A 22,883-nucleotide genomic window follows, 5' to 3' on the forward strand; every position below is an offset into this window, starting at 1 on the left:
GGCCAGCGGGTCTGCGGGCGCGTCCCGCCGTGCGCATGCGCAGACGGTAAACCAACGCCCCAGTACTGGGGCGCGGGTTTAGAGGCGCGTTTTAGTGAAGTCGCACGTGAAGAGCAGCGGTGGCCGGAGTCCGGTGAGTGCGAGCCCAGACCGGCGCTCGGAGGCTGTACCCGGGACGGGGTGGCGGCGGCCGCTACAGGTGAGACCAGGGCGGACCCGCGAGGCCTGGTGGGCACCAGTGGGGAGGGGTCCGACGTCCAGCAGCGGGGAGACTAACTGGGGACCCGGATCCTCGTTGCTATGCAACAGGGGGCGTCGTTACTAGGTGACAGGGGAGGCGCGCGTTTCCGGGGAGAAGGGAGTTCCAAGAACTGCTGCGAGGTCCGGTCGAGGCCGTGTGGCTGTTAGGCTGGGGGACGAGGCTAGCGCTGAGCCTCTCGCCCCCGACTCTCGCCCAAGGCCCAGCCTCTCGCGGCGTCTCTCCGAGCCCTTTGGGGTACTCCGAACCCCTGGGACGCGCCGCGTCCCTTGCCGGCAACGCCACCGAGCAGCCTTGGCAGGGGACACGCGGTTCGAAATAGCACATGCATGCCACTGACACCCTGTCTGGCAAGGCTGGGCTCTGGGGAAGGCGCCGTGCGCCTGGGAAGCTGCTCCTTTGCCCGTCGCCCTGCCCCCAAACAGTTGCGGGGCAGCAGCTGTCAGGGGTTTAGCGGGGGCTGCCCTCACCTGCCAGGACGCTGACTTCATTCTCCTCAGTGGCAGCTTCACCCGGTCTAGGAGCTTCCTTTCCACGCAGCTGTGCTTTTCGGGTGGCCGCAGCATATTTGGATCAACTTAAAATAGCCTCCTCTCGGGACCTCTCCAGGGCTCTCTATTGCTACCCTCACCGCTTCTTGGCGGGCTTCTAACACTCACTGAACAAGCATTTATCAGCCATTGTTCTGTGCTAGGCGCTGGCTATTCCAAGAAGAGTTAGCCGTCAAGTCTGACGGAGAGGTGCTCAAAGTCTAATGGAGGAGGCAGGCATAGAAACTGCTAAATGATGCTACAATGCAATGAGTGGTATATTGGGAATTTGTGTACTGCAAAGTTCTTATAGATGTTTACAGTTTACAAAGTTCTTGCAAAAACTTATTAACTCCTTGCAATAACTCTTAACCTCATTTGACCCCATTTTGTATTTGAGGAGGCTGAAACTCAGGTTAAGTAATAAGGCAGAGGATGGTGACTTCTAGTGTGTGGCAGAATTGAGCTTGGGACAGAAGGAAGTCTAGAGTCCTTTGTTCACTGCTGCACTTTGGGGGCTTTGCTCACAGTAGACTTTTCCCTGTGCTGCTGATCATTTGGGGCAGCTGTCCCGTTATGCATCAGAAATCCCTGAGGAACTCTAAAAACAGAAGTCTGAGCCCATCTCTGGGGAGAGTCTGAGTAAGGAAGCCCTGGGGTGGATGGAGGGTGGGGAAGACACTCTAGGTTGAACAGGCTCCGGCCCTTCTGATGGGCAACCAGAGTTGACAACCGCTGCTCCATAGGGGGCAGTTCCCATAATGATGGGGAAATCAGAGCCGCCAGAGGGCGTTAAGTCAGCTGCCCCTCCTGCCACGTCGTGATTCATAGTGCTAGAGGAAGCTACCAGGAGGAAGGAGCCTTGGCAGGGGGTGTGGGGACCGCCTCACCCTGCCCTCTTAGCAAACCACAGCTAAACATATGTGCCTCCTCACTACCATAGTTAAATGAAGCAGTTTCCCCAACTCAGCCTGTCTCTGCCAGAGCCATATTGCAGCTGCCTGAACAAAAGTGGCAGTTCTAGCCCCAATTTTTTGCTTTCCTCATACCTCTTGCTGCAGCACCATGACATGTGAGCCCAGCAAGTGGGTCACCTTCTGGTGGATGGTCTCCTCGTGGGAGTCTGGATGTCCTCTCACTTTGAGATTGTTGATTCGGGGGCAGAACTTTAAGCACCTTGAGGGCAGGGACCATATCTTACTGAGGTAGGATGGGAGTGTGGAATGAGCAAAAGGGCAAGGTTTAGATCCTGGGTTCTGGAGTCAAGTCCCAGTCCTGCTGTGTGAACTTGAAGAAGTCACTTGATTTCTCTAAGCCATTCTTTTCGGAGTAAAATGTGGAGTGTAGCAGTATCTTATGAGATTGTTGTAGGAATTAAATGAGATGGTGAAAGAACAAGCACTTTGTAAATTATAAAGCACCCCACACACTATACACACCACACGCGTGCACACACACGCACACACACAGTTTCTTGTTGTTGTTGAGTGCCTGCTATTTGTCTGAGGTCAGGCATTGCAGGAGGTGAAGACGTTTAAGACATCCTTCCTCACAGAGCTCAAGACTGCTTCAGCTCCTGACTACCATGGCTTCTCTTTATTAAAAGTATTTGATGGGGTCGAAATGAGGAGGCGTAAAGGTGGTGGGTTAGACTCTTGCTGAAGAAGAAATGAGAAGGAATCCTGTTAAAACAACTGGAAGAAAGGGACCAGCCAGTAATCTGCTCTCTTATCTGCAAAGGGCACACGCCAGAATCCTGTTAGATTTGGTTTCCGGTGCCCTTCGGAAGGTAAGCTGGCAGGGCAATGCTGGCCTCACCATGGAGAATTTATTTCAAGGTCCCTCAGCACCCCTCGACTAAAGCAAACGGCTGCCTGAAAGTCCAGGCTGGCATAGAACACAGAAGTCTGCCAAGGGGGCAGCAGCTCACGTCACCCTGACCTTCTAGAAAGGAAGAGACGACATCTGATCCCTCCTGGTGGAGGTCCTTGGATACAGAATCCAACCCAAGAGAGCAACCCTGCTCTTTAGGTCCCCAGTGTGGTCATGACCCAGATAGACCAGGAACTGACCTATGCATTCCTCATCTCCGACCACTGGCAGGCAGGAACCATCTGGTTCTTGATTTCAGCCAAAAAGAGTAGAAAGCTTCCCAACTGGAGGTCATTCCCTATATACTGCATGTTTTGCAGCCCTGCTTTACCCACAGGTCTCAGGAGGGAGTTAGAGCAGCTGTTTCAGAGCCAGAAAGTGCCCTGAATGTTATATTTTTATAACTCCTTCTTGGACCCTGCTCCTTCCCACTAAACAAGAATGGGAATATCTTCTCTTCGCTCTCCTTTATCCTGATGGCTCTAGATTTCTGGCCGACTCCGAGTGCCCTGGTAACTACAAAAACTTCAAACACCTGGCTGCACCTACCTCAGGGTCATGGCTTAGCCTCTGTTCATCAGGTCTGAATCATGGAAACTCCCTGGAGCTGCAGGTTCATTTCTGAGCCTGGAAGAGAACAGGGGATTTGCTGGTGCCGTTTGACTTTTCTCAAGCATGGTGGCAAATAGAAGTTGGAACTGAAAACATTTTTCTTGGCTGAATCCACCTGTACTTCAATGAGTCAATACTTGTTGGGTCTTAACTTGCCTACAGCATCACATTACAGACAGACAGACGAGACCAGAGCACAGAACACAAAGCGGTTAAGGGAATTGTCACCAGTAATTCATGGAGTGGATCAGTAGATGCCAAGTCTATTTTAGCTTATGAATAATCTATTGTAGGATTTTCCAAATCACTTCTGAGGCTTAAGTTGGAGAGGATACAGCACAGTGGTGTGTGTAAGGAGTCTCATGTCAGATGCACCTGGATTCAAATCTTGGCTTCCCCACTTCCTACTTATCCTTCCTCAGTTTCTTCATCAGTAAAATGGGGGATAAGAACAATACCTACGGGATGGGTTGTTGTGAGGATTAAACGAGATAGGTGGCGCGTGGTTAACTTTTTGCTAATAATATCTTTCCGTGAAAGTTGTGCTTTAACTCCTTGCCTACATTGAGGGCTGGGGAGTTGAGGTCATTCTTTGTCAGTGGGTCTCAACTTTGCACAGTGGAATCCCCTGGGGCGCTTTTGCAGATCGAGGCCCAGGCCACACCCAAATGGTGACTTGAGAACTTCAGGATTTGGGCAGAGGCATAGGTCTTTTGTGAAGCTTCCAGGTGATTCCAATGAACAGCTCTTGTTGCTTCTGCGATTTGGAAGCAGAAGCTTGGGTTTAAATCCTGGCCTTTCTCCTTAGCCCAGTGACCTTGGGCAAATGCTTAACTCCTAAGTGTCAGTTTCTTCTCCTCACTACCCACAGTGGCAAGGAGGATAATGCCCACCTCATGTGATGCTCCTGCAGAGCAAATGGCCTATGTGCATCTTATTTGAGCGCCTAACTGAGCACTTTTCTTTATGTCATTATATAGTGGTAATCCTATTTGAGTGCTGTTTTTTAAGTTTTTGTAAAATATGAATATCAGCTTTATCTTAAGTAGCTTATAACCTCCTTGGGGACAAAGCCTTTTAGTCTCATAATTTTTTTTTAATGCCCAAAGCACCTAAGACACAAAGGCAGGCCTTCAGGTTTTTAGGACTGGAATAAGCCTTAGAGACATATTCTCATCCACCTGAAGGCATTGACTAATACTTGCTGGTTAATATGCAGGTGGTAAAGAACGTGAAAGAGGAACCCGTGAATCAGATGGTTTGCCCAACTTAAGTTAAAAGTCCCAGTTCTGCCTTTCTCAGCTAACAGGGAGGGGCGGAGGAGGGTGCTGGGGCCTGTCTTGCCCGGGACAGTGGGTTTCTCTGCCAGTTGGGGCCCTCTGCTCACCCTGTGCTTCTTCTCTAGCAGACCCAGCCATGGCAGGCTCAGGCAGCAGTTCCCCATGGGGCAGGCAGCTGTTCAAAGTCGTCCTGATGGTCCTAGTGGCCCTCCTTCTCCTCCACTCAGCATCATCCCAGTCCCATCGAGACTTTGTGTCACCAGGCCAGCAAAAGAAAGAGGCCCCAGTTGATCTCCTGAGCCAGATAGGTCGATCTGTGCGGGAAACTTTGGATGCCTGGATTGGGCCAGAAACCACGCACCTGATTTCCGAGGTAAGGAAGGTGTTACTGCTGCGGGTACATGCATTGAGGACAGAGGAGCCGTTGTTCACGGCCGCCCACCTTGGCTCCACATCCTCTGTGTATCATAATCCCCGGTGCAGAGAGCCCCAGGTCCACAGAATGAAGCCAGACAGTCCCTGCCTTTTGCACTCCCATTGTTTCATTCCTACCCCAGGGCCTTTAGCTCTACCCCCATCTTTCCCTTATTCCTGCCCTTTTTTGCCCGAAAGGCTGGGAAATAAGCCATCTTTATCAACCCATGTTTCCCAGCAACCATAGAGTCTGGCTTTGGTCTAAATCTGACCCAAAGTCTTAAATTGGCAAAATATCAAGACCTGAGTCCATACTTTCACCTGTAGAGGTGGGGGTGCAGATGACTCAAGGGCTTAAAGCAGGCCTGGCTCTTCTACCTAATGGCATCCCAAGCATCTTATTGCATGCTTTCGATAGGTCGTATTAAACAGCTGAAACAATCATTTATAAAATTCATAATATAGAAAAGCTGATTGACTTTTTCACTGAAGCATCTTCACCCTTCACAGATGTTACTTCACACACCTTCATGATTCCCTGGGAGGCTAGGAGAACCCCAGTTTTACAGGGTGGCTACTCCAGGGATTCGATGATTCCCCTACAGGCCCACATTCACCCACTACCACCACCAAAGCACTCCAGCACATCAGTTGAGTCAGGGCCCAAATGTCCTGGGTTCCAATTCAGGAAGGAGAAATGGCCTGCTGTCCATCCCCGTGCACTGGAAGGTGGCTGTGGAAGGGACCACTGGGCCAGGCCAAGAAGCAGGGGGAGACGTTCGTGGGCAGCGGTGGTGAGGCTCGGAGGAGAAGAGCATCATTAATTATGGACTCATCTCATACCCTGCTCTTCCCACAGACCTTGGCTCAGGTGATGTGGGCTATCTCATCGGCCATCTCTGTGGCCTTCTTCGCTGTGTCTGGGATCACCGCACAGCTGCTGAATGCCTTGGGGCTAGAAGGTGAGTGGCAGAGAACTGGTTAGGTCAGCCTGAGTTTAGCCTGTCATTTCTTGTTTGTGGGAGTTTTATCTTTTCAGGGTCTAGACTTTTCCCCAGGTGTGTGTTCAGCACCTCCCATATCTCCCCAGAGGCGAGCAACTGCCACATTGTGCTCAGCCACAGCATCTCATGTAATTGTCACTCACAGCCCAGAGAATTACTCCCATTTCGTAGATGCAACAGGCTCAACCAAGGGAAGTAGTCTCCCCACAGTCAGTTGGAGCCAGAGCTGAGATTTAAGCTCTGTGACCCAATGGGAAAGGATTTTTCCTTGGCAGGGGGGTTTGGCTCCTCCCCCTTTTTTTGGTTTTTGACCCCTTCTCCCTTTACCATGCCGGGGTGGCTGATTCTGTGACTCTCTCCCCTTCCAGGAGATCTCCTCACCCAGGGCCTGAAGCTCAGCCCCGCCCAGGTCCAGACCTTCCTGCTGTGGGGAGCGGGGGCCCTGGTTGCCTACTGGCTGCTGTCCCTGCTCCTCGGCTTGGTCTTGGCCTTGCTGGGGCGGATCCTGTGGGGCCTGAAGCTTGCCCTCTTCCTGGCCGCCTTTGTGGCCCTGGTGAGGTCAGTGCCCGACCCTTCCACACGGGCCTTGCTCCTCCTGGCCTTGCTGACCCTCTTTGCCCTGCTGAGCCGGCTCACTGGCACCCGGGCCTCAGGGGCCCAGCTAGAGGCCAAGGTGCGGGGGCTGGAACGCCAGGTGGAGGAGCTGCGTTGGCGGCAGAGGCGAGCGGCCAAGGGGCCCCGGAGCGTGGAGGAGGAGTGAGAGGAACACCCGCCGCCACCACCTTCATACCAAAGAGCCGAGCTGCTTCTGGGTCGCACAGCCCTCCTTCCAGCCCCCGGCCCCTTTCTTGCCCTGTCTCCGAACCCTCAAGACCTTTATCTCTGCACCAGCCCCCTTGGCCAAGAGAGAGGAAGGCCACCCCCTCGCTGGCCCTCAGGGGCCCTGTCCTTGGAGGTTCTCTGTCTGGGGTTGGTTGTCCTCACCCTTTCCCTGCTCCAGCCTGTCTTACCCAGGGCAGGTGGGTGGCTTCCCGCCAGCTTCCACGTCTGCTCTCAGCGAACACCTCTGATCACTGCCAGTGGCTTCCCGTGACTCAGCCGCTGCCTTGTCTTCCTCCAATGCTCTTGCTCCTGTCCTTCTCTAGCTTCTCCTTTGCCAAGTCCCCAGCTTCCTTCCTGTTTCTCTCCTTCTAGCCCTGCACTCCAACCGAACCACAGTTCCTCAAGGCATGCACCTATTCCCTTCATTGCCCAGTGTGGGGAAGAGGCAGGGCACATGGGGCCTGAGGGGAAGGGAAGTGGGGAAGTTCCTACGTGGGGCTGGGGCAGGATATACATGGAGTCTGATACAAGTGCCTTAATCCAAGCCGGCAGGGCCCTCTGCTTGCTGGCTGCCGTACTGTATGCAGCAAACTGCTCTGGGGCTCCTTTGTGTCAAGAGGAAGGTGGTTCCTCTCTGAATCTTGGTTCCCCTTCAGCCAGAGCAAAAGATGACTGCTTTGTAGGTTTGTGCCTGCAAGTGTGACCCTGCAGTGGCCGTGAGATCCCCTGTGGGGATTTCAGAGACCCTGAAGGAGAAAGAAGGGCTCATCTTCCTGTCTGTACAGCTCCAGGCAGTTCTCCATCTCTCTCTTCATCACTGCCACTGAGGAGTCGCTGATCAGTGGCCTAGGAGGAGCGCAGAGCAGACAGCAGATATGCACCTCACAGCACCTTCCCTTCTCATGCTCTGCTCTGCAGCTGAGCACCCCCCCCCCCCCCCCCCAACCAGGGTGCTCATTCTTCCTTCGAGGCTTTGGTGGAGGTGGGTGGCCTCCTCTGTCAGGCCCCACACATGATGTGAAGAGTGAGAAGCCCAGTTCTTACTGTTGAGGTTGGATATGGAATCACAGCTGCAGTGACATATATATTTTTATCAGCGCTTGGTTGATTTTAAATAAAGTGCACGCTATTTTATTATCTCGTTCCAAATGAAATGTGTTTGCTCAACATCTGGCTGGGTCTGATTGCTCCCTCTCCAGCTAAACCCATTTCTGCGGAGCTGCTCAGCTTTCAAGACTCTTCCCTGCAGATGCCAGGTAGTGTGAAACTGGGAGAAAGGGAGGGAGCATGAAGAAGGGTGGTACCAGGTACCCTTCCCTCCAGGGGTGTGAGGAATGAGGAGGGCATGCCCCCGTTACCAAACTTCCAGGAACTGACCAGCTCTGTGGAATGGTGTGCCTGTTGGGGAGGGGGAGGAAGGTACCCTTTCCACCCCTGTGTGTGGAAGCAGGGAAGCTGGCCCCCAGCCAGGGAAAGACTTGCTTGCCCTCACTGCTTCCCCGCCAGATGGGCGTTTCTGCGCCATGGTTCTCAACCAGGTCCATAGATTGGATTGGGCGTTTTGTGGAGGGGCCGGGGTGTGGTTTTTCCTTTTTAAGCTGCCCAGGAGAGGCCAGTGTGCAGTGCAGCCAGGTGCCCTGCTCTGGATCTCTCCTAACACTCCTAGCAAGGCTGGGCCGGGAGGCTGGACCTGGGATGCAGGCTTTCCCTCTGGAGCAGAGAGCAGCCCTCACTCTTCATAGGCCTGTGGGTTTCTCCCAGGGATGGGGCTGCCTGCACCTGGAGCCCTTCCTCTGTCAGAGCAGGTTCAGGCAGTTGTCACCTGGCCCTCCTGGCCCCCTCACATCCCCTCTCCACCCCTGAGCTCGGTTCCTTATGTCCCTGAATTCTGGTTCTGGTTCAGGGGTCAGATGCCTTCATAGGTGAGCTGCCTGTGGGGCGGGGTGAGGCAGAGGAGGTGGCTTTTTCCTCTTTGATCAGGAGCTTCCGAGAGGGAGCGAACCAAACACGTCGCCGTGTCCCTTTTGGCAGAGGCAAGTCAGTCCCCTACTGTTCAGTCCCCAGGGAAGCGGCCTTCTGTCGGACCTCTAGCACGGGGGCGCTTGGGGCTCCGGGATCCGTAGGGCACTAGGACCCGGCGGGGCCGAGGGGCAGCCCGTGAGCCGTGCTCGCTCCCTCCCACCCTCCTGCTCCAGCTCTTGCTCTTGCTCCCGCTCCATTGTCTGGGAACTGCAGCCGCGGGGCGGGCGGACCCGCGGACTGGCGGGCGACAGTAATCCAGTCGGCCGGGTCGGGCCGGGAGATGCCGGGCGAACCGCGGCCACCTGAGCCGCCCGCCTAGTCCCCGCCTCGCATGGGAAGGATGTGCCCCGGGATGGCGGGGCGCGCGGCAGGGGCTCCCCGGGGGCCCGGCGGCCCCTGGCTCTGCCTCCTGGTGGCCCTCGCTCTGGACGTCGTGAGAGGTCAGCGGGAGGGGCGGAGCGGGGCGGGGCGAGGGTCAACCGGGCCGGGGCCCGGGCCGGGGCCCAGGCCGGGCGCGAGGGATGCTCGGGAGCCGGGAACGTGCGAGTTCTGGGACTAAACCCCGAGCGGGGTCGCCCCGCAGCGTGCCCTGAGGGTTGGAGAGGTCTCACCCCTGGGATCTGGCCCCTAGCCGCGCGCCTCTATTGCTTTCCTCACTTGCATAACCTGGCAACTCCTTCCTGACCCAGGACCACTGGGGTCCCCGGGCTCTCACCGCCATCCTCCCACCCCCGGCGTGTCCCCGCACCTTCCGTGAGTTTCCCCTCCAGCCAGGACGTCTAACCTTGCTGCCCGCTGCCTGGCACGCACCAACTCCTTAATCTGCGGTCCAGAGAGCTGTAGCCCCGTGGTTCCTAGCCTCCTCCCCGCAAACATCAACCCAGCCCCCACGGAACGGGAAGCAGCCCCTTTGCCCAGGACGTGCGAGATCCGCAGCCTCCTTACCCCCACCCCAAGGAGCTCTCTGACCTTGGAGTCTCCAGGAATTACCCGTGCCTTCCTGAGTATGGGGATCACTGGAGGAACGGGCAGCGCCTCCCCTGTGCCCTGGGGTGGGAGTCAGACTGCCCTTGGCGTGGGCTGAAGCTGCTACTGCTGCTGATGCCACAGAGAGTGGGGAATAGCGAGGCAATCTCTGCCCCCCTCCTCCCCACAAGAGAGCTGGGCCCTGAGTGATGGGAGTCCGTGGGAGTCAGGCCACAGAGAATCTTGTAATTATCCAGGCAATGGAGTAGGAGGAGGACCAGAAGCCAGGGTCTGCCCCCAGGGAGCCATAGTCACTCACCTGTTACACTTGGGGGGTGGGGTGGGGGGGAGTGGAGATTCTCAGCCATATGCTCCTTGGTGGGGAGGGTCTTGAAGGAGGTTGAAACCATCAAGTCCCCCAGCCCAGCAGTGGGGCTGAGAGTGAACTGGCTCTAGGGCTGCTTTCAGCCACCTGCTCCCCTCCCCAGGGGACCCAGCAGGAGCCCTAATAACCCCTGCACAGAGAGAAGAGGAAAGCCTTGTCACATCTATTATGCAGCAGCAATAACCCCTCCTCTAGATAGCGTGCCACAGTTTACAAAGCCCTCCCCTGTCCACCCGTGTCACTAAATGCTCCTTCTACATGTGAGGAAACTGAGGCTCCAGGATGTTAAATGACCCAAGCTTCATCGAAGCAAAGTTAGGATGTAAACGCTGGTCTCCATGCTCCCAGAACATCCTCTCCAGGGATGGGGGATTCCGGGATGAGTAAGACAAGGCTCCCAGCCAACAGACAGGAAGATAACTAATTCAGGGGAGGCAACCAGGGATGCAAAAGACTGCGGAGACGGGTGGGAGGGCAAGTAATCAAAGAGGGCTTCCTTAAGGAGGCAACATTCACTCTTGGCCCTGAAAGAGGAGGGAAGAGCCACGCAGCTGATGAGGGGAAACTCACAGTCTAGGGAGTGAAGCCCGCAAGGTTCACAGTGGAAAGCAGCACAGGGTGGAGAGAGGTGGAGGGTGGAGAGGCAGGGTGTGTAGTGGTTGGTGCCTGAGCTCTGACTCCCTGCTCTATCATGGTCCTGCTGTGGGACCCTTGAACCTCTCAGTTTCATTTTCTACAACCATAAAATGGGATTAATAGTAATAGAACCTAGTTCTCAGAGCTATTACGAAACCCAAAAGAGTTAATACATGTAAAGTGTTTAAAATAGTAGCCAACATATCGCTTGCCTTTGAAAAAGTTTGATTATTATTATTAGGGCTAACTAATAGTCAGCTGATAGAAACTAAACATGATCTTGGGGTCCTTTGCCCTTCCGATTGTTGAATACTTTGACTCTCTCCCCAGGCTTATGGTTCCTGACCGCCCCCCCCCCCCCCCATCCTAGACTCGCACTCTAATACCCAGTGGGGATGGGGCAGATGGGAGCAAGTTTGGGAAACCAGTGCAAGGTTGCCATGGTGATGATGCAACGGGAGGAAGGGTGGATGCCCAGCCAAGTCTGGCCAAGGACCCAGGGGCAGAGAAAGGGTCTCTACTTCTACAAAGCTCACCATCACCATCTTTTACCACATAGACCCTGTCTGGGGAGCGTTGTACCCTACAAATGCCTCAGTGTCAGAGGCACGTAGGTAGAGGCAAATGACGGGGGAGGAGGAGACATTGAGAAGGTTCTGCTGGCACAAGGAAGGCCTGGGTCTGTGGAAGGCAGGAGAAGGAATGACTCAGAAGCTGGCAGTCAGTCCTAGATGTAGATTCAAATCCTGGCCCCAGTTACTTCATCTGTGAAGTGGAGAGACTTCCCCCCACATCCTGGGAGGATGGGACACTTACAGCGCCTTTCTTCCTCCACCACCCACCACTACTGTGTCCTGGGAGAAAGCCGAGTTCAGCCCCAGCCCGCTCTGAGGCTGTCACCATACTGCCCCCTTCTCCCTCTTCAGTGGACTGTGACCAAGACCCCCTGGACCCAGTCTACCTGCCGGCGGCCCTGGAGCTCCTGGATGCCCCTGAGCACTTCCGCGTGCAGCAGGTGGGCCGCTACCCACCTGCCAACTCCTCTCTGGGCTCCCGATCTGAGACCTTTCTGCTCCTGCAGCCCTGGCCCAGGGCCCAGCCACTTCTCCAGGCCTCCTACCCACCCTTCGCCACTCAGCAGGTAAGAGGGGCCACCAGAGTCTCCTGGGCTAACAGGACTCAGAGCCAAGGTCTGCTGTGTGCAGCTCAGGGCCCTTCCCCAGCCATGGCTGTGCTACCCGTTTTCCAGAGGGGGAAAAGGAGGCCCGTAAAGGCTCTCTGCTGCCAGCCTGGGATTTTGCGTCTCCCCGTCCCCTGCTTTGTTAAGCATCCCTGTTCTCCCTCCAGGTGGTCCCTCCTCGGGTCACTGAGCCACACCAACGGCCCGTCCCATGGGATGTGCGGGCTGTGTCAGTGGAAGCAGCCGTGACTCCAGCGGAGCCCCACGCCCGCGTCCTCTTCCACCTCAAAGGGCAGGATTGGACCCCGGGGCCCGGCAGCCTGCCCTGTGCCCGGCTCCACGCCACACACCCTGCAGGCACTGCTCACCGAGCCTGCCGCTTCCAGGTGAGTGGGAGGGCCCCACCTGGGCTGGTCCTGATGCTGGGCCTGCCAGAGGGTGGTCCCAGAGTAAGGAAGAGAGGGCTCACCACTGACTCCATTCCTGCTGTGCTGGCTTTCACGAGTCCCTCTTATTTAGGGCCCCTTAAGGAGTTCAGTCCGTTGTACATGACTTTGGGCAGGTAACTTTATCTCTCTGAGGCTCAGTTTCCTCCTCAGTAGAATGGGATAATAATAATTCTTACTCTCATATGGAGTTGGAATAAACGATAAATGAGATGGGTGCAAGAACAGCTGTTAGCACAATGCCTGGCACAAGAGCAGTCCCTCAGCGAGTGCTTATATTATTGTTAGTATTACTTTTATTATTGCAATTTCCACTCTTCTGCAGTCTAGCACAGGAATGCACTGGACAGAGGTGTTCTGTGGGCTATGGGATTCTGAGAAGCCTGAGCTGTAGTTAGGGTGGTCCTGGAGCGTGATTACGGGGAGGCATTGGGGTTGGTTCACTTTGGAATGAGGCTGTTCCCAAAGGTGGAAGAATGGCCAGGAGATGCGTTCTGAGACCTAGCCTGTCACAAGGCCAGCTGGCTGTGTCACCTGAGATGAGTCTCTGGCCCACGCTGGCCCTGGCTGCATGGACCCCTCCAGCTCTGGGTTTCCTGCCCTGAGTGCTGGGACGCCCCTCCCCCACCACACCAACCGTGGCCATTGTGTCTCTGCAGCCATCCCTGGGCGCCTGCGTGGTGGAGCTGGAGTTCCCCTCACATTGGTTCTCCCAGGACTCAGCCACCCAGGCCGAGCTGGCCTACACACTGGAGCCGGCAGCCGAGGGCCCTGGGGGCTGCGGCCCTGGCAGGGAGCAGGCCCCCGGGGAGGAGGCCCTCCCAGTGGGCGGCGTGGAGCTGCGCCCGGCAGACCCCCCACAGTACCAAGAGGTGCCCCTGGATGAGGCAGTGACCCTGCGGGTGCCTGACGTGCCTGTGAGGCCCGGTCAGCTCTTCAGTGCCACCCTCCTGCTTCGGCACAACTTCACAGCCAGCGTCCTGACCCTGCGGTGAGCACTGGGCCCCTGGGGGTGGGTCAGAGGCCAGAACCTCTGCGGGAAGACTGGGCAGGTGCCTCTTCCTCTTGGGGTCTTTAGTGGAATCCTTGGCCTCTGCAAAACAGGGGTCTGCCAAATGCCCTCCAGGCCAAGTGCCGTGACTGCCCTTGCAGCAGGCAGGACCTGGCGATTGGGCACGGCCCTGAACTTGGAATCAGAAGTAGGAAGCTCCCTGGCAGTTCCCTGAGACTCCTTTGCCCAGTGGGGCTAACATTGCCCACAGGGCAGCTGTGGCTCCAGGGAGGGGAGACAGGAGAGGGCTTCAAAACTGGAAAGTGCAGTGCCTGGGAGTGGTTAATGCTCGGATGCCCCAGGAGAGGTACTTGCCCTAGTCCCTTTCCTCTGCATCTTTTCCCACTTGCCACCCTCACCTCGGGTCCTTAGCCTTTGGACAGAGCTGGCTCCTCTCCATAGGAAGGCCCTCCTTTTCATGTCCCTTTCTGCAGGAAGTCCTTCCAGCAGCTGTCCCCCACCCCAATCTCACTGCCGAGGATTTGCAGAGCGTGACTTGCCTATCCCATAATCGGGTGTGTGTGTGTCCCGTTCCTGTGTCTCTCGGGTGCCGTCCCATCTCCCTGTCTCTCACGCCCTTCTCGGCTCACTCACATCATCCTTAGATCTTCCCTAGACTCATAAAATATGCCAAGCTCCAAGTCTCCACTCTGGAGCTTCAGAAAAGAGCAAGGCCCGGTCCCCCTCTGGCACTAAGGGACCCGTAACAAAGTGCTGCCGGGGCTGGGGTTATGGGGTCTAGGCCGGGAAATTCATCCTGCCACAGGGAAAGCTTTCTAAAGGAAATGGTATCTGTGTTGCTGGAGACGTGAAGAATGAGCAGGTAAAGAAATGAAGGGCAGACCCGGCTGAAGGCCCAGCCTGAGTAAAGGCTTAGAGGCGTGAAGGGCATCGCGCACGTGTACTTTGGGTGTAGCTGAAGCTAAGAGTGCACGGAGAGATGTCATAGCCAAAGAAGAAACTGGACCAGACCCTGGAGGGCCTCGGATACCAGGCTAAGACTTGACCCTGTGGGCAGTGGGGAGTCATAAGCGGTCTTTGAGTGGGGGAGAGCTGTGTGGCAGGACCTACATTGAGATCAGGTCCTTCTGGGTCGGAAGATGGCAAGGAGGAGATTCAGACCAGAGCCTCTTGTCTTCCCACTCCAATCCAGTCCACACTTCAGCACCCCTCTGACAAACTGGACCTGTGTCCCCTCCCCAGGATCAAGGTAAAGAAGGGGCTGCACGTGACAGCTGCCCGCCCCGCCCAACCCACCCTCTGGACAGCCAAGCTGGACCGCTTCAAGGGCTCCAAGCACCACACCACCCTCATCACCTGCCACCGGGCCGGGCCTATGGGGTCAGACTCCAGGTGGGTACTTCCTTCCCGTGAGGGGTAGGGTGGGGAGGGATGGTCCTAGAGTGCTAGTGGGCAGATTTAGGGCGCTCGAGGGGAGGGGGCTGCTGCATGGCCCTGTATTCCCATGCAGGCAGGCATAAGAGCACACTCCTTTGAGGAGGCAGTCAAAAGCAGATATATCTTTTGTTCATTCAGCTACTATTTATCCATCCCCAGGCATGTGCCAGGTACAGTGAGTGTCTGTGAGTCTTATTCCAGGCAATGACAACCTATCCTGGCCACCCAGTCACAACCCTCACAGCTGCTACCCCACCTCCCACTACCACCAAATGGGTCCCCTTTCCCTGGCCATTAATATTCCCCCAAAGCCCAGTTGCAGTTCTTAACACTTATGAACTCTTATTATTCATGCCCTGAGTCTGTGTCAAGGCTATGGGCTTTGTAGCCCCCTTTGAATCCTAGTTGTGACACTTTTTGGATAAATAACTTAGGAGAGCCAGTTAAACGCCGCCCCTCCTCCCCTTGCACCAGAGCCTCTATTTCCTCATTTGTGAAATGGGTATAATGACACATTCCTTATGGTTTGTGAAAATAAGGTACCGCACAGCACGCATCTAGGCCAGTTCCTGGCACATAGTAGGTGCTTGATCAAAGGAAACTGTGAGGTTATTTATTATTCAGAGGGTCGAGCGCCAGTCCTGCGGCGTGGAAGTGAATCTTCCTCCTTGGTAGAAATCCACATTGGTGCTTTATGCCACCCCGGTGGCTGTGGAAGGCAGAGGTCTGAGTGGAGGGGGCCCAGGAGGCAGGAGAGCTAGCAAGCATCCCAGGGGTTGGTGAAGGGACCACATGGATCTTGAGCGGATACAAACTTGAGCTCTGGAGCCAGGATGCTTGGGTTTAATCCCAGCCCTGCCACTTTTCACTGTGTGACCTTGGGAGAGTTCTATAACCTCTGTACCTCAGTTTCCTCATCTGTAAAATGGGGATAATCATACGACCCACCTCACAAATACAGGAAATGCTCACAGCAATGCCTGGCCACTAGCAAGCACTCAGTTTCTCTCTCTTCTGGCCAGCAGCCCCCTCGAACTGTCCGAGTTCCTGTGGGTGGACTTTTTGGTGGAGAATGGCACTAGTGGGGGCGTGGCGGTCACTCGCCCTGTCACATGGCAGTTGGAGTACCCAGGCCAGGCCCCCGAAGCAGAGAAGGACAAAATGGTGTGGGAGATCCTGGTGTCAGAGAGGGACATAAGAGCTCTCATCCCACTGGCCAAGGTAAGTGGTCCCCAGCTCTTTCTGGCCAGGCCGGAGGCCAAGTGAGGTGAAGAGCTTGGGGCTGAGCTCCTCCTGCACCCCTAGGCTGAAGAGCTGGTGAACACGGCGCCATTGACTGGAGTGCCACGGCGTGTCCCCGTGCGCCTTGTCACCGTGGACAGTGGGGGCGCTCTGGTGGAGGTGACAGAGCACATCGGCTGCGAGTCAGCCAACACACAGGTCCTGCAGGTGAGTGGCGTGTATGCGCTTGTGCACCTGTGATGCACACAGTGTTCCTCCTTCCCGACTCAGGTCCCCAAGAGAACAGTTTCTTGGCACTGGTAACCTCACACGGGGAACCACAGCTTTTGTTCCCACCAACTCTCTCCAGCGTCAGGTGGGAGCTGTGCAACCCCAAAGCCCCCAACTCAGGCACTTTCAAGTTCATTACTGCATTGGCAAATGAACTAACGTGGGAGAGTTAAGAGCATGTACTTTGGGATGGGAAAGTTTTCATTTGACACCCATCTTTGTTATCAACTAGCTGTGTGATTGTGAACAAGTTGCTTAACCTCTCTGAGCCTCCATTTCTTAAGCTTTAAAATGGGAATCTATTTTAGGGATGTTGTAAGAATTAAAAGCCCTCTAAGACAGTATGCAGCAGAGAGCAGGGGCTGAACAATAGCAACTACTACTGTTATAATAAGAATACAATATAATCATTATAGAATGGTAAAAATAATGACAACTATTATTATTGGAGCCTCATAATGACCCATGAGATTTGAAAAAAAATGCAGGGCAACATCCCCATTTTGAAGTTCTAAGAGGGGAAGCACAGAGCCTGCATTTCCTAAATCTTGGCCGCCTGAGTGAAGGTGTCTTTGGCTACATGTGCCGGCACTTTGCCTCTGTGTAAATGGTCCCTACCTGAACATTCGTGGGTGGATAGGTCTGCCTTGCCCCCAGCCTCTGCCTACCCACTTGCACCTGATGGCTCCAGCACCAAAGTCAGAGGCCAGCACTAACGAGGAGCCAAAGTTGTGGATTCAAACCCTGCTCTGCCAGGAAAAAGATTTTGTCCTCTGCAAACAGCCAGTTCCCCCAACTGGGCCCCAGGTGAACTCAGGGAAGGGTGTGTTCCTCCCAACGGAATGGATCTTGGCTGCATGGAGAAATCTTAACCTGAGGACATGCATTACAGTAAAATACAGAATGAATTTCAACCGTACCCCTTTCTTAAGGCATGGGGTCAGGGCTGCCCTCTGGTCCACACCTGTCCCCGGTGGCTGAGCCCACCCCCTGCCCTCTGCCCTCCCACAGGTGTCTGAGGCCTGTGACGCTGTGTTTGTGGACGGCAAGGAGAGCCGGGGCGCTCGGGAGGTGCGGGTGGACTTCTGGTGGCGCCGGCTGCGGGCCTCGCTGCGGCTGACCGTGTGGGCCCCAGTGCTGCCCCTGCGCATCGAGCTCACCGACACCACCCTCGAGCAGGTCCGAGGCTGGAGGGTACCCGGCCCAGCCGAAGGGTGAGTGGAGCCCTGGGGAGGCTGCCAGGCTTTGGCAAAGTCGCTCGGGGACTGAGTGTTCAGGGGACGCAGCCACATGCCGGAGCTGGGGTCTGAAGAACGCCCTGTTGCCTGCTGTTTCTTCTACCCCTGCCCGCCCATCACCCAGCCTCTGATCGCTGTTTGTGACTGTAGACCTCCGCTCCTCTCCTCTTCTCCTGCCTCATTTCTCTATAGTACGCATCACTTCCTAACATACCACAGGATCTGATTAATCTTGTTTGTGGTCTGACTACCCGCCTCCACACTCCTTCCCTAGAATGTAAGCCCTTGAAGGCGGGGATTTTGTCTATTCTATTCCCTGCTGTGTCCTCAAAGCCTAAGATGGCACTTAGCTCACTAAATATTGAGGGCATCCCACCAGAGCCCAAAAGGGCGAGGTGGCCTCGGGCCTCTGGAATCCGAGCTCCCAGGCCCTCCAGAGAGTGAGCACCGTGGGTCTCCCCCAAAAGCGAGGGTCTCCTCACGCCTTAGCCAGAGTTCCAGTTAGGAGTAAGGGGAGGGCGAGAGCGGCTTGATGAATAGGCAAAGACACCAATCAGGAATGGGACTGCGGTGCGGCGCCTGCAGGTGTAAGGACCTGACCTCCGAGGTGCGGCTGTGGTTGGTGTTCGGAGAACGTGCACCCAAGAGGAGCCGGGGTTGGGGGGGGGAGGGGGGTCCTGTGAGCAGGGCCCGTGCTGACGCCCCGCCCCCGGGCCGCCCCTCCCCGCAGGGCGCCGGATCCTGAGGCTGCAGGGGTGGAGGAGGCCGAGCGGCGCGCGCGTGGCTGCCACCTGCAGTACCAGCGCGCCGGCGTGCGCTTCCTTGTCCCCTTCGCGGCCCACCCGCTGGACGGCGGCCGCCGCCTCACCCACCTGCTCGGCCCGGACTGGCTGCTGGACGTCTCCCACCTCGTGGCGCCGCACGCCCGCGTGCAGGACCCGCGTGTAGCCTCGCTGGAGGGAGGCCGCGTTCTGGTGGGCCGGGAGCCCGGCGTCACCTCCATCGAGGTGAGCAGACGGCCAGAAAGGGGTGTAGGTGACTCCCAGAATGTTAATGGGCAGGTGTGAAGAGTGTCGGAAGGGCCCAGGGTATACCTGGGGAGGTGTGAACCGAGGGGTATGGGGGATTGGGTCAGGATAGGGCGGCCCGTGTAATGGGGGAAGTCCTCAAAGTATGAAGGGCTGGGGTTAGGTATGTAGGAGGCAGGTCTTGAGAGAGGGGGGAGCTGTCCCCTAGGTGTGGGATCGGGGCCCAGGTATGTATAGGGTGTGTGGTCGGGGGGCAAAGGGTGGGAAGACAGCCTGTGCGGATGCTGGGAGCATAAACCAGATACTTCTGTAGGAGTGCTGGGCTCTCAGAGGGGAGAGGCAGTCTGTGTGCGAGGCCCCCCCACTTCCAGCTCCCTCTCACCCTCAGGTGCGCTCCCCGCTGTCTGCCTCCATCCTGGGGGAGCAGGCGCTGGCTGTGACGGAGGACAAGGTCTCGGTGCTGGAGCTTCGGGTGCAGCCGGTGATGGGCATCTCACTGGCCCTAAGCTGGGGCACTGCCCACCCTGGGGAGGTCACAGCCATGTGCTGGGCACAGTCAGCCCTTCCTGCCCCAAAGCAGGTGACAGCTGGGGGGTCAGGGGGATGCGGTCAACATCTCCAGGGGGATGGGGAGGTGCCTCCACCCTTCACCTTAGGGTTTTCAGGATGAGGACTGACTCCCTGTAAGGTAGTGAGCTCTCTGCGGCTGGAGGTGATCAAGCAGTGGCTGGCTGGAGTGTGGCAGTGGGAGGTTATTAGATGGTTCTAACTGAGGGCCCTGCCGATGACTCAGACCCGGGGGCTGAGTAGCAGACAGGAGATTGACGCATGTCCCCTCTCTCCCTGTGTTTTGTCCCTCTGCCTATGTCTGTTTTCTCTCTGGTCCCTCCTCCTCCGTGTGACCTGTCTCTGTGGGAGTGGTCTCCGTGTGCATGCGTGCTTGCCCTCGCGTGTCTCTGCCTGTGTCTGTGTGCCCCACAGGAGGTGGCTCTCTCCCTATGGCTGTCCTTCTCTGACCACACCCTGGCCCCGGCTGAGCTCTACGATCACCGTGACCTGGGACTGTCCATCTCAGCCGAGGAGCCTGGTGCCGTGCTTCTGGCCGAGGAGCGGGGTGCCCAGTTCAGGGTGGTGGTGAGTGGGGCGGGCGCCGAGGGGCTCCCCCTGCATGTGGCTCTGCACCCGCCTGAGCCCTGCCGCCGGGGCCGCCACCGTGTGCCCCTGGCCTCTGGCACTGCCTGGCTAGGGCTGCCCCCTGCTCCCACCGCGGCCCCTGCCCTCCCATCCAGTCCAGCTCGGAGCTCAGCAGCCCCGGAGGCCAGCGTGGGTGGAGAACGGCGGGCAGCAGGCAGTGTGGGGGGCAGCGGGGACGTGAGGGGCAAGTTCGAGCGGGCAGAGGAGGAGACCAGGAAGGAAGAGGCAGAAGCTAGGGAGGAGGAGGAAGAAGCGGAGGAGATGGTCCCTGCCCCTCAGCGGGTCACCGACCTAGAGCTGGGCATGTACGCCCTGCTGGGCATCTTCTGTCTGGCCGTCCTCATCTTCCTGGTCAATGGCGTGGTCTTTGTGCTGCGCTACCAGCGCAAGGAGCCTCCCGACAGTGCCGCTGACCCTGCCTCCCCCCAGCCCCACAACTGGGTCTGGCTGGGCACTGACCAGGAGGAACTGAGCCGCCAGCTGCACCGGCAGGCCCCTGGCCTGCCCAAGGGGGAGGGAGGCTGCCCTTGCGAGAGTGGCGGAGGTGGGGAGGCCCTGACCCTGGCCCAGGCCCCTGCCGGGGGCACCGCCAGCTCCCCGAGTACCCTGGCCAGGAAGGAAGCCGGGGGGCGGCGGAAGCGCGTAGAGTTTGTGACGTTTGCGCCAGTGCCCCCAGCCCAGCTGCCCGAGGAGCCCGTGGGGGCCCCTGCCGTGCAGTCCATCCTGGTGGCGGGCGAGGAGGACATCCGCTGGGTGTGTGAGGACATGGGGCTGAAGGACCCCGAGGAGCTGCGCAGCTACATGGAACGGATCCGGGGCAGCTCCTGACCCTCCCCAGCCTGCCTGGCCCGGCGCCATGGGCCTCCAGCCTGGGCAGCCTCCGGCTCCTCCTCTGGTGCTTGTTGACGCGAGTCCCCGGCCTCGTCCTTTGCGAGGACTCCCACCCAGGCCCCCTCTGCCCTGCCCCTTGTCTCGGACCGTGGTCGTGAGGAAGGGCTCAGGGCTCTTATTTATGAGAACAATTTCATCCTTATGTTGGGTACAGAATAAACTGAGAAGAAAACCCCAGCTGGGCCTGCAGCTGTCTGTGTTGAGGGAGAGAGGGGATGGGGTGGGGTGGGCGCCGTGTTCAGCCACCGTCCCTCTTTGGACAGCTTTGGGAGGCTGGGCCCTGGGCCACCCTCTCGTAGCGACCAGCGATCCCAATGAACAGCAAGGCGGCGGCAGCCTGAATGCCAGCCAGCAGGAAGAAGTAGAGGTCCATCCGGCATTTGTTGATGTTCCCTGGGGAAAGGAGGGGTTGGCATTTGGGTCAGGCCAGGGCTCCCCCGGGGCTGGCAGCTGAAGCCAAAGCAAGCAGTGGGTGGGATCTGAAAATACCAGGCAGGTAGTCCTTTAGCACGGGGCTGTCCTGGGTGTCTCCTGTGGCGTCTCTGATGCCCTCATAGCTTGCTGTTCTTTCAGGGGCTTAAAACGTAAGAACCGCAGAGAAAGGTGACCCTGAGCCAGAATGGCAGAGTTCCAGAAGCAGGAAGGCACCTTGGAGGTCTGCTGAGTTCATGGATTCCTTTTTTGATAGTTGGGGTATCTGAGGCCCAAGGAGGGGGGCCATGCTGTGGGCAGTGGGCCAGGTTTGGGCTGGAACCCTGTGACCCTGAGTCTAGCGTGCCATTTCCATCTGCCTGGGGTCAAAGCACTTAGCGGTTGCCACCACCTTTGCAAGCCTCCCTCCACTCGTGTCCCACCCCCAGGGAGGCCCCCACACTCACCAGAGTCCTCCGGGCAGTGCAGCCAGCCCCCCGGCAGTGACAGCAGTGCCACCAGGCTGGAGCCCAACAGCGAGCCCACCCCGGACAGGCAGAAGAAAATGCCCATCATGGCACCCTGCATGGAGCGCGGGGCCTCTGAGTATGCAAACTCCAGGCCTGCAGAGAGGGAGGAAGGACAACCCAAGGGGCCGGTGGAGGAGCAGAGACCGGGCTCAGGTCCCAGCCTGCCGGGCCACAGCCTCCACCCCACCTGCACCAAGTCTCCCTTCTGGCTTCCCCTGGGTGACCCCTTGCCTCTGCCTGCTCATCCCCCCCATCCAAACACCTCCACCTGGATGCTGCCCCACTGCTCTGTCTCCCCCCTTCCCCTTCCTCTTGGGTCTGCCACTTCAGTGACAGCACCACGGAGCCAGCCCCATCCTCACCCTGTCTCTCCTCTGCTCTCTCTGCCTACCTTCAACATCATCACCAGATCATTTTGATTCAACCTTAGAAGTCTCCTCCCAATGTCTCCCCCCTTCTCTGTTCCCTCTGCCCTAGGACACATGAACAAAGGGAAGACAGAGAGGACCCTCTTTGCCCAGGGGCCTTGGAGAGGGCCTCATGGAGGAGACGGCAGTTAGACTGGGAATTGAAGGGGAAATGGGAGTTCACTTCCAATCTAGGAAATGGGAAGGCAGAGGGAAATGCAACCACAAAGACACAGAGGGTGGGGAACGTGGCACCAGGGGGACTATGGGGGAAGTTGGTATGAGAAGTGTCTTATTCACCTCTAATCCCCACTGCCTATTGCAGTGCCTGGCGTGAGCCCGTGCTGACAAAGCCCCACTGGGTGAATGCAGCCCCACTGAGAAAATCCTGCCTTCCTCCATGCAGATAAGCTCCAGAGGCTGTGCCCATGAGACCTCTGACCTCGAGGCATCACCAGGCAGAGCCCATCTCCCGTGTGGGAGCAGGGGAGGGGTCCAAGGTACCTGGGATGCTGGCAAAAATCTCGCTGATCCCAATAAGCAGATACTGAGGGGTCTGCCACCAGATGGACAGTGGTGCTGCGTAGTACGTGTTCTGCCCAATCTGCTGTGACACTGTCTGGTTGTTATGGATGTACTCTAAACGCTCCATCTCCAGGACTCCTGTTTGGGGGGAGAGGGGCTATAGTCAGGCCCACTGTAGGTAGCTTAGCCCATGACAGAGCTGGGCATGTAGTGGGTATTCACTCAGTAGCCAGTGATTGACTAGGCCACAGGTAAGGGAAAGAATTCTGG

The 22,883-nt window shown here is 57.1% G+C and overlaps 3 protein-coding genes across 8 annotated transcripts in view; 2 read left to right on the top strand and 1 right to left on the bottom strand.

Moving 5' to 3' along the window:
• Positions 1-7,935, top strand: TMEM109 (transmembrane protein 109). 4 transcript variants are annotated; one of them, XM_057727907.1, is made up of 4 exons: positions 1-133; positions 4,682-4,926; positions 5,827-5,929; positions 6,340-7,935. In XM_057727907.1, the coding sequence occupies exons 2-4, from the start codon at positions 4,690-4,692 to the stop codon at positions 6,729-6,731; spliced, it is 732 nt and encodes a 243-aa protein (XP_057583890.1). In that variant the 5' UTR covers positions 1-133; positions 4,682-4,689; the 3' UTR covers positions 6,732-7,935. The 4 variants fall into 4 exon arrangements, with proteins under 4 accessions (XP_057583890.1, XP_057583888.1, XP_057583889.1 ...); XM_057727905.1 differs by having other exon boundaries at positions 34-199; positions 4,679-4,926; XM_057727906.1 differs by having other exon boundaries at positions 34-199.
• Positions 6,469-20,917, top strand: TMEM132A (transmembrane protein 132A). Of its 3 annotated transcripts, XM_057727903.1 has the most exons (12): positions 6,469-6,529; positions 7,993-8,049; positions 11,729-11,943; positions 12,150-12,368; positions 13,088-13,419; positions 14,683-14,832; positions 15,900-16,098; positions 16,183-16,326; positions 17,401-17,603; positions 18,358-18,634; positions 19,044-19,235; positions 19,637-20,917. In XM_057727903.1, exons 2-12 carry the CDS (start codon positions 8,043-8,045, stop codon positions 20,675-20,677), a joined length of 2,979 nt encoding a protein of 992 aa, XP_057583886.1. In that variant the 5' UTR covers positions 6,469-6,529; positions 7,993-8,042; the 3' UTR covers positions 20,678-20,917. The 3 variants fall into 3 exon arrangements, with proteins under 3 accessions (XP_057583886.1, XP_057583883.1, XP_057583884.1); XM_057727900.1 differs by lacking the exon at positions 6,469-6,529 and having other exon boundaries at positions 8,004-9,255; XM_057727901.1 differs by lacking the exon at positions 6,469-6,529 and having other exon boundaries at positions 8,004-9,255; positions 15,903-16,098.
• The window catches only part of SLC15A3 (solute carrier family 15 member 3), a 12,542-nt gene continuing 10,510 nt past the window's right edge, over positions 20,852-22,883 (bottom strand). Inside the window, exons 6-8 of the mRNA XM_057727904.1 lie at positions 22,593-22,751; positions 21,619-21,774; positions 20,852-21,133 (exon numbers count right to left, since the gene is read on the bottom strand). Of these exons, the coding sequence (XP_057583887.1) occupies positions 20,979-21,133; positions 21,619-21,774; positions 22,593-22,751 (470 nt within the window). The 3' untranslated portion in view covers positions 20,852-20,978. The remainder of the gene's footprint in view (positions 21,134-21,618; positions 21,775-22,592; positions 22,752-22,883) is intronic.

Source organism: Hippopotamus amphibius, chromosome 3, assembly GCF_030028045.1.
Source record: "Hippopotamus amphibius kiboko isolate mHipAmp2 chromosome 3, mHipAmp2.hap2, whole genome shotgun sequence".
Classification (NCBI taxonomy): Eukaryota; Metazoa; Chordata; class Mammalia; order Artiodactyla; family Hippopotamidae; genus Hippopotamus; species Hippopotamus amphibius.